The following is a 13,274-nucleotide window of genomic DNA, read 5'->3' as shown; positions in this document are numbered from 1 at the left end:
AGGCACAAGTCGAGGTCATGGTGGTCGTGGTCAATACCAATTAAAGGGACCTACATAGTCTTGGGGGGTGGGTAGAGTGTAGTGTCAGATAAAGGACGCCTCTTCAGGGCAAAGGGAAAGAGGATATCCTCCACCATACTTCTTCTCTGGGGACAATGCCTTCAGGTGCAGCGTACTGGGATCCTCTAAGACTCTGGTGTTGGGGTATTCTGGGTTTGCCATTCAATCCTTCCCTCTCAGAGATGAACACTGAGTTTAGCTGGGAAAGGAGACCTTCTGGAAAGGAAATCCATGACAGAGCCTTAGAGAATACTTGAAAAAGAAGATATATAAAAGCATTAACAAGAGACCCAAAGAAATTCAGGGGGCTGTTGCTTTAATTTTTATTTTGGGACTAAAATATGAGTAACACTTTGCATCCCTCTAGAATGTACTGTGCTCATTCTTTGTACCTTAAAGCTACAAATATTTAAAATGCCTTTTTAATACTTAAGACTTTTGCAGAGAATTACACAGGCAACTATCTCACCTTGAATACAGTGTGTGTGTATATATATATATGTATATGTATATATATACACACACACACACATATATACATATATATCTGTCATCTGATCATTATGTGCACATGTAGTTTTGAAATAGTTTTTCATAGTTTTTTTAAATCATAGATCACAAGTGTCCCTATGTGTCACAGTATATGTACTGTGACACATAGATTTAACATGTTTGTAATTGTACACACAATTTCTTATACTTATCTTTTACATTATCCTTCAATTCCACAGGTATAATTAGTAATGACTCCCAGATAGCTCACATGGAAAGACAGCCTTTCATTTGTAGTCTAGCTATTTCTTGTGAAACCTATCACACTTTAAGGCTGTGAACTTTTATCTTAGGATTCATAAAAGTTTTCATTTAACAGTAAAAAAATCCCTAGGGGGAAAAAAGTAAAAAATCAAGAGTGTGTGGCAGATTGTGTTCCCCCAAATCTGTAATCCCTTTTTATATAGTCATAGAATGGTAGCTGGGTATATGATCGTCCAGTATGAAGTTACATTTTTAATTTTCTTTTGCTGCTGGTTAAAAGTAGTCAAAAGAACATGTGCCACTTCTAGGTCTTCGCTTTGAAAAAACTGGGTACTCTGCTCATCTTTTCTGACTTGAGGGTGGCAGGGTGCAGCTCCTTTAGACCCAGAGATGGAAGCCCCATGTTTAAGATAGCAAAGCCAGCCATCTTACCATGCTTGGACTGTTAAAATTTTCTCTTGTTCAAGCCATCACATTCATGGGTGTCTCTGATCCAGCATCCCAGCCGTTATACTAATATACTACTTTCTCGATTACTGTTTTGGGCAAGATAGTTTTAAAATATACTCCAACTTTCCAAGAGTCCTGAGCTTTATTCTTCACATCATATTTGCTAAGCTATTTTGTTTCTCCGCCTGTGTTTGGTAATATGTTGGTGTTTTATTTTACTGGTAACACCTATGCCTTAGTATGTGTTCTTTGCATAGAGCTGTGTTCTTTGCATAGAACTGTGTTCTAGGAGGAGTGGCTTCTGCCATTTCAGGCTGGCTGTATTCCAGTAGCTCAGTGTTGGCCATCCTGTATTGTACATGTTTAATATTACATAGAAGTAAGCATTAGAAAAACATCAAATGTGTGGCAAACCAAAAGACTTCTAACTCAGAGCTGGCTAGAGGCAAGGGTCCCAAATCCTGTAAACAGATGGTAGTAATAGAAATGGTGTTGAATACTCAAACACCAGCCCTACCTTCCTCTGCCAAACTAATATTCACTGTTTCTGACTTACACTCTTTTATTGAAAAGTAGAAAGAAACTAAAGGGAATTAAATTTTATTGGACACCTTAACATTTATTGAGAGGCTGTGCAAAACAGTGATTAAGAACATGGGGTATTGGAATCAGGTATATCAGTGTTCAAATTCCAGCTTCATGACTTATTATCTGCAGAGTTTAGTAAGTAACTTAGTATCAGTGTCCTCATTTGCGAAACTGGATAATAATACCAATTTCAAAGTTTTTTGAACATTAAATAAAATAACATACTCTAATGTTTGGAACAGATTAAGAAGTCAATTGATAAATGATATATACTATTATCTATTCTGTTCTCATTTCCTGGTGCCAGGTGCTGATCTAATCAATCCTATAACATGGGCATAATCCTTCCTGTCTTACAGATGAAGAAATTGAAGTTAAAGAATTTGTGAGGTGAAACAGATAGCATACCAGCTATTTTGCAAATGAAGAAATGGAAGCACAGAGTACTTAAGTAATTTATGGATATCTCAAAGTGAAGCAGTTATGGAGGTGGAATCCAAAGCCATGTCCGTCTGACCTGATGTTTGGCAATTCTCTATTAGTCGTTACTCCTGATGGGTTGTTATGGTCATGGTGATGTTTGTTATTTACCTTAAGAATCTATTTTCTTCATATACTAGGATATCCTCATGATTGCTTTCAATGAGGACCAGAGTCACAACTCTTAGGGAAGGGACTAGTGTCTCTATGTTGTATTTTCCCATCAGGCTCTATACCCATCAAAACCATGGGCTGCCCTTACTCTGATTTCTAATATAACCCGAACAACCAATGATTATCATTCTACAGTTGTCCTAACCAATCACAAGTATTTTCTGAGCTTATCTTATTTTAAATAGCACTGTATCAAGTGTTGTTTCTTCTTTATTTGAATTTACAATCTATTAATGTGTCAACATAACAATATCAAAACAATTAGCAACTAATACAAGTGGACACTAATTAGTTGCAATATTGCAATAGTCGAGCTGTAAGTAAAATTGAGTTTCCTAGCAGTTAAAGTGAACATAGTATCAGAAAAATGAAAAGGTACAAGAGAAAGCAAAGTTTTTCCTTGTCCTAAACTTCGAGAGAAATTTCACAAGTGGCATTTTACAAAAGATAGAATAAAAGGTGCCCTCAGTAACATTCCTACAGCAAATGCAGTCATGGAGCCCGCTTGGCTTTTTCTTTCCACTTTGGATAAAGCTTAAGTTATAACATGGAAGGGAGTTTTGCTTAGGACTCAAAAGTGTAGTTAGTGTGCAATAGCAGGAATTTGTGTGGCAGTGGGAGTATACTCAAATCAGCATATTTTTCAAACAATATTCCTAAACACACATTTTCTAGATTGAGACTTGATAAAAGCTAGGTAGGAGAAAATTTGAACAACGTGCTTTGATAAACACCTACACACTAAGTTGATATTCTGCGTTTCTGGTCGAGGAAAGAGCCATCTGCTCTAAATCCCACCTCCGCATATGGTTTGTTGAAATGATGGCGTCTTATCGGGACTCTTGATTCCAGGAAGGGCCATCTCACCAGCTTGAGGACTCCTGTTGTTATTGGCTCTTCTCGCCCCTTCCTGAACTTCATATAGTAAGCATTGCATATGTTTATATGCACGTTTAACCAGTAACCCGTGGCTCTGAGTACATGAGTAAACCAAGGTCCCACGCAGAACTGCTAAACAGCCAAACCTGAGACACACAGTCTGATTCACCTTTGCAGCAGGAGCGAGGCTCCGGGGCGGGGCGGGGCGGGGCATGGGCGTGCCTGGCGGCGTGGGGGCGGTGTGAGGGCGGCGTGAGAGCGGCGGGGGTGGGGCGGCAGCCGCAGGCTCACTCCGTAAACAGACGACATGGCGGTCGCTGCGGCAGTTGGGGCCTTGAGCGCCTTGCAAGCCAGCCGCACCCGCTTGGTGGCCGCTTGCTGTGCATCGCTAGGCCCTGGGTGGAGAATGCCGCGTTCCTCGGCAGGCTCACGGGTCGGCCCGGCGATCCGGGCCCGGGGCTGGGCGCCCGCAGCTGGAGAGGCGGCCTTGCGGCGGGGCTACAGCTCTGAGGTGAAGACAGAGGACGAGTTGCGGGTGCGCTACCTGGAAGAGGAGAACCGAGGTTAGTGGTGCGGCGCTGGCGGCTGCCAGTGTTAGGAAGGGGTCGCAAGGTAGAGTGTCCGGGCTGACGTCAGTGTCGGCTGAGCGGCCCGGGTGAGGCTCCTCCCTGCCCCCATTCCTGCATCGCACCTAGTTAGCGCTTTCAGTGCCTAAAGGTGTGCAACGGAGCAGCTTACCTGTAAAAGTGCCTCTACTCAGCGCCGAATACAGAAATGCAGCTTACGCCCACATCTCTAGACGAGCTAAGGTCAAAAAACCCGATGTGTGATACTTGCTTCCAGGTTTTGTTATTGCTGTATAATTGTTTTCTGTTAACTCAGATGTCTGGGGGAGAGTTTTGGAAGCTTCAGTAAGAATGCACTGTATTATTCTGAAGAATCTTACGTTCAGAGCTGTTCAGCTGGAACAATTTTGACTTGTCTGTTTTATTTTAGAAAGTTGATTTTGGGGGGCTATTCCATTCTAGTTAAACGATTTTGAGAATTTTTTTGGATCCCGGTTACCGTGCTGAGCTCTGGGAACACAATTGTGGATGATGTTGATCTTGCCTTTGAACCTCTTACAGTGGGAGGAGACAGATGCACTAGCAATACAGTACAGTGGGAGGAAGGGTTGTGAAAGAGGGTGCGTGTCATTTTGGGGGATTACAGTTGAAGCTATGGATATTCTTTTCACTTGCTGTATGGGGAAAAGCTAACAAGGTCATGATAAGTGTAATAGCAGTTTGTCAGAGGACCAGTCATTTAATTTTGACATGCAGTCATTCAGCACCTACAGTCTGTTAAGCACAAGGGCAAAACGAGTTGTCATGATTGCTGTCTTTAAAGAGCTCCTAGTATAGTGAGGAAGATACTGGTGATTATAAGTCTATGCTAACTTAAAAGTTTTGGTGAGAGCAAAGGGCTGTAATACCCCCAAGGAACATATAATCAGTTTTTTGGGAAGATTGGAAGACTTGAGAGGGGAGGTTCTGAGGATTAGGTTAGGGTTTTGCCAGATGAAACAGATTCCATGGCTTTCCTTACTATAAGGCAGTAGAATTTGACATTAGTGAGGGTTCTTAGGCAAGCTTCTCTGTGCCTCAGCTTTCTCATGTGTAAAATAGGAAAAATAATACCAACTTTGTATGGCAGATGTGAAGATTAGATGGTAATGTAAATTGCCCACTAAGTATCTAATAGTGGGTGCTCTGGAGTATGATGAGTTATTTCATTTGTTGTTTGTTTATTATTTCAGACAAAGACAAGGCATGGAATGTGAACATGTGTGGCATTTTTGGGAATATAAGGAAAGTGTGGCTGTAGTGTGGCATGACAGGCAGAATATTGAGATAGCTGGAAAGTAGATTGGCAGTGAAGTGACTAGAGCCATGAATGCCACCCTCTTTTGGGTAAGCTTAGTCTTGCTGGAATTTCAATTACATTAGGTGTACAAACAGTACATTAGATACAAGGAGATTACAAGTACAGTTAGTCATATGCACCATGTTCTGTATTTTTTTGTCTTTATGATTTAAATGAATGCAAATTGAAAGTAAATTTTCATAAAATACTTGGAAATTCCTTAAGTTAGGATCCACATGGATCAAAAAGAAGAAATTAGAGCATATAAAACAATGTAATAAATTCAGATGTTTTCAGTTACCTGAAATAACAGGTAAAAATCAGGTATTAGGACATCATGATTTCGTAAGAAAATTGACCCAGCTTCCTTTGAGGGTCAGCTAGAATGCCGACTCAGGCTTAGCTAACTAAGTATGCTTTGTTTTGCTCTACAATTGAACCATCAATAAGCAGTGCAAAGAAAAACATGAGGTCAAGGATACTGCAGGTGAAGGAATCTCCCTGGTGTCTTCGCTTCTCATAGAGATGAGTTCAAAATGTGCTCTCAGAAGCCTATAAGGAAAATGAGAATTCTCTTGGCCAGCAGAACCTCAAACTGCTCCTCTGAGTACAGAATACATTTACCCTCATCTGTTGTCTGGGTTCATATTTGTAATTTGTTATGGAAGCACAGGTATATAACCAGATTTCTTTAGGTTTTTTTTTTTTTTTTTTTCTTGCATCGTTGTCCAACCTACTTAGTCCTGGTCAGCAGTCCTGGTCTTGGTTTACAAAGGTTTCTCTTGGTCTTGGACCTCCTTTATGAGTCAACTGGTTTCTAGACATTCTCCTTCATAATTTATTCTTCACATTGGTGCTGAGGTTACCTTTTTTCAAGGCCAAGAATCACTTCTCTGCGCAACTGAAAATTTCTAGCGGCTCCCTGTTTGTAGTCCCTCACAACTGGCAGGCCTCCACACTCCATTTGTCTCCCTTTAGCTGCACATAAGCTGTGACTTTTCCTGCTTTGCATGAAGCTGGAATGACCTCTCTCTCCCTTCTCCTTATCGACCTCTTCCCAATCTGACAAGCTTCTACTCATAATTGTGACCCATTTCAAAGATCATCTTTATGAACTTTGTTGGAACAACTGCTGGCAGAAATAAAGCAAACAAGTAAATGTATAATGAAAGTCATTCTTAATACCTGCTCCTTCTTCTTTGTTCACATCTGCATTATCATCAAGTCTTCCCAAGAGTCTTTGAAATCTTTTCACGTTTCTCTGTATTCTTTTTTACTAGTACCTCTTGTCCAAGCCAACATTGTCTCTCAGGTGGACTGTTGCAGGGTCTCCTAGCTGATTTTCTTACACATACTTGCTTTTCTTTAACAGGATGATTTATTAAAATGATTTTAAAATATATTTTCATACAGTTTATGGTATGTGAATTACATCTTGATAATTATGTTTTTAAATTTTTATTGAGATACAATTTGCATAAAATTAAAAATATACAGTTTTTAAGTGTATTTACAGAGTTGTGCAACCATCACCACAATCTAATTCTAGAACATTTTTATCAATGCAAAAAGAAACCCTGTTCTCTATAGCAGTGATGACTTCTCATTCTCATAGTCCTGCTCCCCCCCTTCCCCCAAATAAGGCCCATTTATCTACTTTCTGTCTTAATAGATTTGTCTGGACATTTCTCATAAAGAAATCATATAATATATGGTCTTTTGTGGCTTCTTTCACTTAGCATAGTGTTTTCAAGGTTCATCCATGTGTTAGTGTGTACAGTACTTCATTTCTTTTTATGGCTGAATAATATTGTTTGGATATACCACATTTTCTCTATTCATCATTGATGTAAATGTGGTTCCTTGCCCTTTTTGGATAATGTTGCCTAGGATATTTATGTATAAATTTTTGTGAACCTCAGCTTTCATTTTTACTTAGGCATGGAGTTGCTGGGTCATATGGTATTTCTAACATTTTGAGAACCTACTGAACTTTTCTAAAGTGGCTGCAACAATTTACATTCCCACCAGTAAGTATGAGGGCTCCAGTTTCTTCATGTCCTGACCATACTTGTTATTGTTTGTGTTTTTTATTATAGTCATCCTGGTGCTTGTGAAGTGTTATCTTCTTAAATCCTTTGCGCATTTTTTAATTGGGTTGCTTGTCTTTTTATTGTTGAATTGTAAGAATTCTTTGTATATTCTGGATACAAGTCCCATATCAGATACTTGATTGGCAAATATTTTCTCCTATTTTTGGGTTGTCTTTTTACTTTTTTTTAATTATTTTTTTTCAATTGCAGTTGCTCTTTTTACTTAATGGTGTATTTTGAAGAAACTGTTTAATTTTGATGTAGTTCAGTTTATCTACTTATTTTGTTGCTGTGCTTTTTGGATCACTTATAAGAAAGTTGACTAACTCAAGGCCACAAAGGTTTATTCTAAGCGTTTTATGGTTTTAGTTCTTATATTTATTTCTATGATCCATTTCGAGTCAGTTTTTGTATATGGTGTGAGATAAGAGGTTAACTTCATTCTTTTGCTTGTGGATACCCAGTATCCCAGCTTTATTTCTTGAAAAGCCTGATCTTTCACCACCGAATTGTGTTGGCAACCTTGTTGAAAATTAATTGACCATAAATAAGAGTTTATTTCTGGACTTTCAGGTCTGTCTCATTTATTGACATGTCTGTCTATATGCCAGTACCATACTGTTTGGTTACTGTAGCTTCGTAGTAACAATTGGTTTGGATAGTGTGAGTCCTCCAACTTTTGTTCTTAAGGTTGTTTTCTCTATCCTGGACACTTGCATTACCACATGAGTTATAAGATAAGCTTGTAAATTTCTGCAAGAAAGTCAACCTGGATTTCAATAGAGATTGCATTGAATAGGTACATCAATTTGAGGAATATTGCTTTTTTAACAATGTTAAGTTTTTCTGTCCATGAACATGGACTATTTTTACATTCAACAGTGTTCTATAGTTTTCAGTGTACAAGGCTTGCACTTTTGTTAAATTTACTCTTATTTTATTCTTTTTGGATGCTATTGTAAATGGAATTGTTTTCTTAGTTTCGATCTCAGATTGTTCATTGCTAATGTATAGTAATACAATTATTTTTGTATGTTGATCTTGTATCATGCAACTTTGCTGAACTTATTTGTTGTCATAGTTTTTTAATGTATTTCTTAATATTTACTATATACAGATCATGTCATCTGCAAATAGAGGTAATTTTACTTCTTTTCCAATCTGGCTGTCTTCTATTTCTTTCTTTTGTCTATTTCCCTGGTTGGAGCCTCCATTACAGTGTCTAATAAAAGTATCAAGAGTAGACATCCTTGTCTGGTTCCTGATCTTGTGGGAAAGCATTCAGTCTTTCATATTAAGTATGGTGTTAGCTCTGAGTGTTTTGTAGATGCTCTTTGCTGATTGCAGAAGCTTCCATCTATTCATAGTCTAAGTGTTTTATTTTGAATTTTGTCAAATGCTTGTTTTGCATTTTTTATTGAGATGATCATATGATTTTTTTTGTTTGTTTGTTTTTTAGCCTGTTGATGTGGTGGATTATATTAATTGATTTTCAAGTATTGAACCAGTCTTGCATTCCTGGAATAAATCCTACTTGGTGGTGATATATAGTTCTTTTTATACATTGCTAGATTTGATTTGCTAATATTTTGTTGAGGATTTTTGCCATCCATGTTCATGAGAGATAATGGCCTTTAATTTTCCATTCTTGTGATGTCTTTGTCTGGTTTTAGTATGAGCTACACACAAGTACTCCTTCTGCTTCTCTTTCCTGGAGAAATTGTAGAGAAATTGTAGAGAGATTGTAGAGAAATTATATCACTTTATTTTTGAGTGTTTAGGTAGAATTCAACTGTAAAAGCATCTGATGTAGAATTTCTTTTGATATTTGGGCCTATTTGGGTTATCTGTTTTTAGTAGATTGTGTCTTTAAAAGAATTGGCCCATTTCATCTAAGTTATCAAATTTGGGCATAGAATTGTTTATAATATTCCTTTATTATGCATATGATATCAGTGAGATTCAATAGTGATGACTCTTCTTTTATTTCTGATAAAAGTAATTCGTGTTCTCTTTTTTCATTGTTAGGCTAGCTAGAGGCTTAAGAATTTACTGATCTTTTTAAAGAACCGGCTTTTTTTTTTTCTCCTACTGATTTCAATTTATTGTTTTCTGCTGATTTTTACTTTTTTCAGTTAGTTTAGATTTATTTTGCTTTTGTTCTAATTTCTTGAGGTGGAAGCTTAGATTATCAGTTGTAGACATTTCTTAATATGTGCATTCAGTGCTGTAAAATTTCCTCTAAGCACTTTTTTGCTGTATCTCACAAATTTTGGTAAGTTGTATTTCCATTTAGTTAGAAATACTTGAATTTCTCTTGAGATTTATTTTTTTTAACCTATGTGTTATTTAGAAGTATGTTATTTAATCTCCAAATATTTTGGTATTTTCCAGCTCTTTTTCTATTACTGATTTCTAGTTTATTTCCGTTGTGATGTAAGAGCATATTTCAATATGATTTCTGTTGTTTTAAATTTGTTAGTGTTTTTTTTGCCCAGAATGTAGTCTACCTTGGTGAATATTCCACATAAGCTTGGGAGGAATGTTGTGATGAAATATTCTATATTTAGTTAGGTCTGTTATTCAGTTGGATCTAGTTGATTGCTGGTGCTGTTCAGTTCAGCTATACCCTCAACTCATTTTCTGATTACTGGATCTATTACTGATAGAGGTATGTTGAAATCTGAAACTATGAAAGTGGATTCTTCTCTTTCTCCTTGCAGTTCTATCAGTGTTGGATTTATGTAATTTGATGCTCTGTTAGATATATTTACATTATGGATTATTATATCTTGTTGGAGAAATGATTTCTCTAGCATTATTTAATGCCTCTTTTTGTCTCTGAGACTGTTCCTTGTTCTGATATCTGCTTTCTTTGAAATTAATGTACCTATTCCAGGTTTTCTTTTATTAGTGTTAGCATGGTTTATCTTTTTCCATGTCTTTACTTTTAACTAGTCTGTGTCTTTATGTTTAATGTGGATTTCTCATACAGAACATATAGTTGGTTCTTGTATTTTATCCACTCTGGCAGTCTCTATCTTTTAATTAGTGTCTTTAGGTCATTTATACCTTTTTTTTAAATAGGAGAAAGTCAAAGTTTTAATACATGTGCATGGGGAATTCACATAGACGTAAATATTCCAAAGACAGTGAGTATAATAAGACATTTTTGACAAAGGAGAAAAGGGAGGTGTGTATTAGAATTCAGAAATGAGAATGACCAATTTACAAATAATCGAAGAAGAGGGGAACATACAAGGCAGGAAAATTCTTGCTAGGCAATTCAGAAACAATGAGACACAGTGGGTAACTAGCTAACAGGCTGGAAGTCTTTCTGACAAATGCTAGGGTGAAGATCCTTAAGGTGATTAAGCCAGGGCTTCCTTCCTAAGGCAGGTTTTTTCTGTCTGAATTCTTGGGCAGGAAAGGGGGAGGGTGGAAGGTTTGACTCTTTTGTTGCTTAATAAACAGCTTAAAATCAATATCCCAAAAGGCAGCTTCAGTGGGGCAAAATTTTGGTTCCCTTCAGAAGCTAAGTTGGCAGATTGCCCCATATATCATTGATTCAGTCATTCAGTCTGGAGAATAAGTTCAGTTAAACTGTTGAGTCTCATTTCAAGAGGCAGTGATTCAGATGGGCTCCCTGGAAAGACTGCTGTGAATCATGTAAACAAGGTACCAGGCTGTTTTTCCAAGGGGCTTGTATTGGCCTCCAAAGTCAATCTTAATTCCTTAGAGCTTTCTGGTGACATCTAGAGTCTATGCCTGTCTCTCTCAAACATGACATTCCAGTCAAAGGCATGGTAATAATGCCAATTTCCAATTTGTGTCCCTCTCTGCTGGCTATAGTTAGATGTCCATGATCTCCTAGCTGCCAAAGTCCGGGGAGTTAGCAGTATTCCAGCCATTAATTCTCCTGGCTGGCCTGCCCCAAACTGTGGCAGCTAAAAATTTAACGCTTTTTCTCTCATATTATAAGTTCTTCTAGCTGTACTGAAAATCAGATTAATAGAGACAGATTAATAGGAGAAAACCAGTTTCAATACATGTGCATGGGGAATTCACATAGGCATCAAAATTCCCTAGACATTTATCCTTTAAGTGATTATTGTAATAGTTGGATTATTATGAACCATATTTGTAATTGTTTTCTATTCATTGCCCTTGTTCTTAGTTTCTTTTATTTTTGCCTTCTAGTCTTTTTCTGCCTATTTTCTCCTCTTTTTATCATATCAGTTATACTTCTTAAAAAAATTTATTTTTATTGGTTGCCCTGGTTTGCAATATATATTTATAACTAATCCAAGTCTACTTTCAGATAACACTATGCCACTTCATGGTAATAAAAGTATAATAATTAGTATTCCCATTTCCTCCCTCCCATCCTTTATAATATTGCTGTCATTCATTTCCCATTTCCATAAGCTACAAGCACCCAATACATCGTTTCTATTGTTATTTTGAATAAATTGTTGTCATTTAGATGGATTAAGAAGTATAAGTCAAAAAGAATCTTAAAATTTATTTTGTAGTTCTGTTTAGCAGTGATTGGGTATAATAATCCTGACTATATTTTGTTTTTGTAAGCTAGAGCAAATGAAAAAATATATTGTTCTTGAGAACAAGACTTTCATTATGGTAGAAGAGGGAAAGTACAAATATGAGATAGAGGAAGGTGAAGAAGACTCCTTTTATGTTGGATTTTAATTGGAATTTTGAAGACACACATGATTTCTGATAAATCTAAAAACCAAAGTATATTGTCGTGTATGTGTGTGTGTATCTTAGCTGTGTCCATTGCCCAGTTCTTGGTTTTTGAATACTACCGTCCCATTAAAAGAAGCCAGGGCTCTTAGGAGAAATGGCTGATTTCAGATCTAGAGCAGAGAATGTAAAAAGTGAGCTTAGAATGTCTTCATTGGTCAAAAAGCAAGAAAGTGCTCAAATACTAAAAGGAACATGTCAAAAGGATATAGGCTTACAAGGGTTCCCACTGGCTATAGATAGGATAATTTGCACGTGAAAAAGCATGATGATGATAATGGATTATAGCATCTTGAATAAAGAATCCATGAGGCCATAGTAATACTTGAAATGTACATAGATGTTGCACTTCTATGTTATTTTACGATTGAAGCTCTGTGTTGTGTTTTAATATATGGTAGGGTTATGTACTCCCTATTTTGCCTTTACTCTTCTGTTTTCTTTCTTTGCTTGGCTCTTTCTGCATGGTTATTTTTTTACATGAATTTTAGAATCTTCATGTCTACTTCAGAAAAAGGCTTGTTGATATTTTTATTGGGACTGTGTTTGATTTATATATTAGGGAAATATTTGCTACTGTTTTTTTTTTTTTTTTCCATCTAAACACATGGTATGCATTTCTCTTTGTTCAATTCTACTTTTTTAAAGAGAATTTTAAAAGTGCCGGTCAGTAGGATTTGCACATTTATGTTAAGTGTGCCCCACTTCATCCTCCCTGCCTCCTTTGGGGTGGTTCATACAAATGAGGTACTTTCTCTCGATATATCTTCTAAGTGGTTGTCTGTCTTTTCTTTCTTTTTTCTTTTCTCTTTTTTCTTCTTTCTTCATGAAGTCTGTTATTTCTGGATATATTAATTTCGTGCCTTTTAAAGAATGCTCTTTGTTTGCAGTAGTTTCCTATTCCTATTTGATTCTTTTGGGTTTTATAGGTTTACAGTCATTATCTATTAATGAATTTCCAAATTGTTTCTAAGATTTGACTATTATAAGAATTGCTGCAATCCTTATGCATATCTCCTTGTGCTCATGTCAAGTTCTGGATAATTTCAGTGTATTTTTAGTGTAAAAAAAAAAAGTAGCATTTTAATGAGCCTGAATTATATATGCAGTTTTTCAAAAGTA

General features: G+C 36.8%; 1 protein-coding gene across 3 annotated transcripts in view; it reads left to right on the top strand.

Annotated features, from left to right (window-relative positions):
- Positions 1-3,655: 3,655 nt before the first annotated feature.
- The window catches only part of AUH (AU RNA binding methylglutaconyl-CoA hydratase), a 146,243-nt gene continuing 136,624 nt past the window's right edge, over positions 3,656-13,274 (top strand). For all 3 annotated transcript variants that reach the window (XM_011382230.2, XM_011382229.2, XM_023524483.1), the window contains exon 1: positions 3,656-3,950. In XM_011382230.2, coding sequence (XP_011380532.1) covers positions 3,695-3,950 — 256 coding nt within the window. In that variant the 5' untranslated portion in view covers positions 3,656-3,694. The remainder of the gene's footprint in view (positions 3,951-13,274) is intronic.

The sequence above is a fragment of the Pteropus vampyrus genome, unplaced genomic scaffold (genome assembly GCF_000151845.1).
Source record: "Pteropus vampyrus isolate Shadow unplaced genomic scaffold, Pvam_2.0 Scaffold469, whole genome shotgun sequence".
NCBI classification, from domain to species: Eukaryota; Metazoa; Chordata; class Mammalia; order Chiroptera; family Pteropodidae; genus Pteropus; species Pteropus vampyrus.
The sequence above is the reverse complement of the archived record's forward strand: the minus strand, read 5'-3'. Positions and strand labels throughout refer to the sequence as shown.